The sequence below is a fragment of the Colobus angolensis genome, unplaced genomic scaffold, assembly GCF_000951035.1.
Source record: "Colobus angolensis palliatus isolate OR3802 unplaced genomic scaffold, Cang.pa_1.0 Scaffold157, whole genome shotgun sequence".
Lineage (NCBI taxonomy): Eukaryota > Metazoa > Chordata > Mammalia > Primates > Cercopithecidae > Colobus > Colobus angolensis.
This window is the reverse complement of record NW_012114677.1, coordinates 300,366-305,352: the sequence shown is the minus strand read 5'-3', so window position 1 is coordinate 305,352 and position 4,987 is coordinate 300,366. Positions and strand designations below refer to the sequence as shown.

The 4,987-nt window shown below is 46.7% G+C and overlaps 1 protein-coding gene across 5 annotated transcripts in view; it reads left to right on the top strand.

Moving 5' to 3' along the window:
• Positions 1-4,987, top strand: part of FAM193A (family with sequence similarity 193, member A) — a 150,766-nt gene that overhangs the window by 120,849 nt on the left and 24,930 nt on the right. For all 5 annotated transcript variants that reach the window (XM_011936753.1, XM_011936749.1, XM_011936751.1 and 2 more), the window contains one exon: positions 4,330-4,411. In XM_011936753.1, the coding sequence (XP_011792143.1) occupies positions 4,330-4,411 (82 nt within the window). The remainder of the gene's footprint in view (positions 1-4,329; positions 4,412-4,987) is intronic.

The window sequence follows — 4,987 nt, the reverse complement described above, 5'->3', positions numbered from 1 at the left end:
GTGGCTTATTATTAATACGTTTCTGTTGTTCTTGCATCTCCTGTTTCTGTGTGGTTTGGTGCACATTCCTGTGATATATTCTTAGTTACTTGTGGCTTTTTGTGTTGAGAAGCGGCCACCTTCTGGTTGTGCTTTGTGCCTGCGGCCTGATCCTGCTCTGTCTGCATTGTGATTGCTGCCCCTGCTCTCTTCGGCCAGTTTGCCTGACGAGGCAGCCTTGTCCTTGGCCCTTTGTTTCCAGCCTTTTCCTGAGTGCCTTGGGTTTAGGTCGTTCTCAAAGCAAACCTCAGGTTTGCTTTGTGAGCCAAATTGAAAATCTTCTCTTCAGTCAGTTAAGCCCATTCACACTTAGTGATATAACTATGGGATTGGTCTCAACCCTGTCATTATTTTATAATTTCTGTATTTTATATTTACTGTATGTTTTTCGTGTGTGTGTGTGTTGTGAGTTTTTTTGCTTTTTTATTTCTAAAAAAATTATGGGGCCAGGAGTGGCTCATGCCCGTAATCCCAGTGCTTTGGGAGGCTGAGGCAGGCAGATCACCTGAGGTCAAGAGTTCAAGACCAGCCTGGCCAGCATGGTGAAACCCCATCTCTACTAAAAAATACAAAAATCAGCTGGGCGTGATGGTGCATACCTGTAGTCTTAGCTATTTGGGAGGCTGAGGCAGGAGAATTGCTTGAACCCAGGAGGTGGAGGTTGCAGTGCGCTGAGATTGTGCCACTGCACTCCAGCCTGGGTAACAGAGCTAGACTGCCTCAAAAAAGAAAAAAAAAAAATGGCCAGGCACGGTGGCTCACACCTGTAATCCCAGCACTTTGGGAGGCTGAGGCGGGCAGAGCATGAGGTCAGGAGATCAAGACCATCCTGGCCAACATGGTGAAAACCCTGTCTCTACTACAAATACAAAAGTTAGCTGGGCGTGGTGGCGTGCACCTGTAGTCCCAGCTCTCAGGAGGCTGAGGCAGAAGAATCACTTGAACCCAGGAGGTGAAGGTTGCAGTGAGCTGAGATCATGCCACTGAACTCCAGCTTGGCAATAGAGCAAGACTCCATATCAGAAAATTTAAAAAAAATTAGAGGTATTGGGAAAATTGGTGCTTTTCTCCGAGTGCATTCCTATAGACTTGCATACCCCACTCATGCTCCTTGGGCCTGGGTTCCCTGTGTACCCCCTTGTGGCCTGCCGTGTTGGCATTAGGAGGTCCTCTGACACCCACTCATTGCCTCCACAGCAGGCAGTGAGTGGATTCCATTCTTTGTGTTTTGCTCTTTTCCTGTCTCCCTGTCTCTCCTCTTCTTTCTTTCTTTCTTTCTTTTCTTTTCTTTTCTTTTCTTTTCTTTTCTTCTTTCTTTCTTTCTTTCTTTTCTGTCTTTCCTTTCCTTTCTTTCTTTCCTTTCTTTCTCTTTCTTTCCTTCTGTTTCTTTCTTCTCTTTCTTTCTTTCCTTCTCTTCCTTTCTTTCCTTCTCTTCCTTTCTTTCCTTCTCTTCCTTTCTTTCCCTCTCTTCCTTTCTTTCCTTCTCTTCCTTTCTTTCCTTCTCTTCCTTTTCTTTCCTTCCTTCTCCTTCCTTCCTTCTCCTTCCTTCCTTCTTTCTCCTTCCTTCTCCTTCCTTCCTTCCTTCCTTCCTTCCTTCCTTCCTTCCTTCCTTCCTTCATTCCTTCATTCCTTCATTCCTTCCTTCCTTTTTCAGATGGAGTCTTGCTCTGTCACCCAGGCTAGAGTGCAGTGGCACAGTCTCAACTCACTGCAAGCTCTACCTCCCGGGTTCACGCCATTCTTCTACCTCAGCCTCCCGAGTAGCTGGGACTACAGGCGCCCACCACCACGCCCGGCTAATTTTTTGTATTTTTATTAGAGATGGGGTTTCGCCGTGGTCTCAATCTCCTGACCTCGTGATCTGTCCTCCTCGGCCTCCCAAAGTGCTGGGATTACAGGTGTGAGCCACCGCACCCAGCCCCATTTTTCATTTGTGTTGTTTCTGCTCTGTCAGAACACACGATATTCTTAAGTACACAGTTTACTACAACAGGGCTCCTGCTTGCCTCTGCTGAGTGTTCCCAGGAGTCTTCAGGTTGGTGAAGCTCATCCTCAGGCAGTGGCCTTGAGTAGGGCCACAGAAGTCCCTGAGCTCTGGAGAAGTAAGCTTTGGCCTTTTGTATTGTCAATGAACAGATAGTTTGGTTGGATATAAAATCCTTGGATCAACTGATTTCTCCTGTGTAATATAGTGTGGTAGTTGTAAAAAATTTCTTCTTGATACCAAATTGGTTCAAGTTGTGTTTCATGTTTTTCTTACACTAAGATTTTATAGACTGATTATTCTACTTCTAGTCAGGAAAAGAGAATATTAGAAATCTCTTTATTATGACAGCACTTCCAGCAGACATGCCAGCTCTGTTTCCTTCTCAAGTTGGAGCTGTTTTCTTCTAGAACTTCTTGTGGGTGGCTGCTGACATCATGCTTTCTTACATCTTCATTTTTTGTACATCTGGAAATGCTCCGGCCCCCTCTCACCCTTGCTTGTGCATCAGTTTCCTGGGTCAGTGGACAGTGTTCTGTGCTTGCTTTCTGCTGCTTGAGTTTTTAAAAATGGAGACTCAGAATGCTTTCCCATACCCTGAAGCACCTCTCTGTACAAACATGTGGAGCCTGCTGTGGCTGGGGGCTGTCCTCACTCTCCAGTCACATCCGCTATTCTGTGCCAGGATTGAGCCATTGACTGCGTTTCCTTTAACCTAATCTTTCCCTTCCTCCTGAGTGTAGATTACCAAAGGTTGACTTTCCCAGGCCTTTCCCTGAGCACACCCAGCCTTCATTCCTAAACCACCCAGTCCCCAGTGGCACCAGTGACTGTGGCGTCCGCCCTACTGTGTGCCCTCAGGGATACAGTTGGGATCCGAGGTAGCCAAGGCTGTCATAGAGCAGGTCCTTAGAGTTGTAAGTGACATTTCTGTGAACAAACACATTTGAAAGCACTTGCCTGGTGCTGTGTGAGTCGTCAAAAATATTAGCTATTATGCAAGTAAAACATGCCTCATGCTACCATGGCAATTCCCCAGTGGTAGAAAGAAATGGAGTGTTTATTAAAGGTTCTGAAAAATTGCCCCGTGTTGAGGACTGCGGGGAAATGGAAACTCACCTTTAACAAAGAAATGTCAGTGGTTCCTGTCCTCTTTGTTCACATTGATGGGGCTGGATGCTGTGTGCACTGCACCCCCACCCCATCCCAGCCCAGATGTGTGCTGCTGGAGTCTCTTTGATACTCAAGGCTCAGATAAGGCCCCGGGAAGGTGCTCAAGATTGAATTACATGAGTGACCAGAACAGAAGAGAGGAGTAGAAATTCTCAGACTTGCCTGAGAGTCTAGGAAATTGAGTAATCCTCAGTGATTTCCCTGCTATCCTGCCTGTTTTCAAAGATGGTTGTGTAATTGCAGCATGAAATGTAGCCTGGAACAACTTGAAAGTGTTTGGCCAGGCACAGTGGCTCACATGTGTAATTCTAGCACTTTGGGAGGCCGAGGTGGGTGGCTCATTTGAACCCAGGAGTTCAAGACCAGCCTGGGTAACATGGTGAAACCCTGTCTCTACCAAAAATATAAAAATTACACAGGCCTGGTGGTGCGCACCTGTGATCCCAGCTACTCGGGAGGCTGAGGCAGGAGGATTGCTTGAGCCTGGGAGACGGAGGTTGCAGTGAGCCGAGATCATGCCTGGGTGACAGAGTGAGACTTCATCTAAAAAAAGAGAAAAGTAAAGTTTTGATGAAATCTCTGGATGTCATATGGGTGAGATGAATGCCTGGGCGAACCGCCTTCCTGTACGGTTGATGTCTGGGTCCTCTTCCGGTCAAGGGCACATTCGAGGGACAGCACTTTCCTTAATAGGGGCCTGCCCTCTGGATAGCTTCTGCTGGCAGCTATGCTCTGCCTGACACCAGCAGAAACTTTGGGCAGTCCCTGGGCTTGCATGCAGTTTAGATTTCTGGGAATGTTCTTGCTAAAGGGCTCTCTGATGGGCTGCCTGTCATGTAATGACCAGTCACATGGGGAGTCTAGGTTCTAGCAGACATGTCTTCTAATGGGACCTAAAGCCACGGTTGCTTTGCTTAGCGGACATGTGAGTTCCGCAGTTTCCAGGTCAGACCTGGATGTTCATAAACACACCAGAGATCTGTCCTCCTTTGGCCTTCTGTAAAATCTCGTTTTAGAAAAACATGTACAATTTTTGAAGTTGTTTAAATTGAGCGAAGCCAAATGATTTCTTCTGTTCTGATAAGATAGCCTGCTACTGTAATTTGACTTGCTGCTTCTCTTTTATTTTACAGATGATGTCTTTCTACCTAAAGATATTGACCTAGACAGTGTGGATATGGATGAGACAGAGAGGGAAGTGGAGTATTTCAAAAGGTAAATGTGGAGGCTGTGTGTCTGAAACCATGGTGATCGTGTGCTTGCCATACATGTTGGGTTTTCTGTCTTTCCACGGCACTTCTAGTTGTCTTAGACGAAGTTACATCAAGCAAGCCATGCAACCTGGCTACTGAAGAGCCTTGTAGCAGGACAGGCCAGCCACACACACCCCTCCCCCACTCCCAGCACTCACAGTCACTTCTCCTCCCCCTCACATGCTAGAAAAATAGTTGGTGGCAGTGGCTTCCCCCACCCCTCCCCACCAACTGGCTGTCTCACTTCCGAGGTGGTGACTTTCAAGGTGTCCTGGGCCAGCAGCGTCTCCTGGGGATACAGGCCCCTCCCTAGACCTGCCGGATCAGATTCTGGGAAGGGGCCAGCATCTGTGTTACTGAAAGCCTTCCGGGTGACCCTCACATATGCTGATGGTTGAACACACTGGAGCAGTATGCTTTTAAGAAGAAAAGTAGCATTTTAGATACTTGCTGTTTTCCTGATGGGCAAATTTTATCCGTGCTATGTTTTATCTACTGTGTGAATTAATGGTAACAAAATTTTGTTTTATTTTATTTT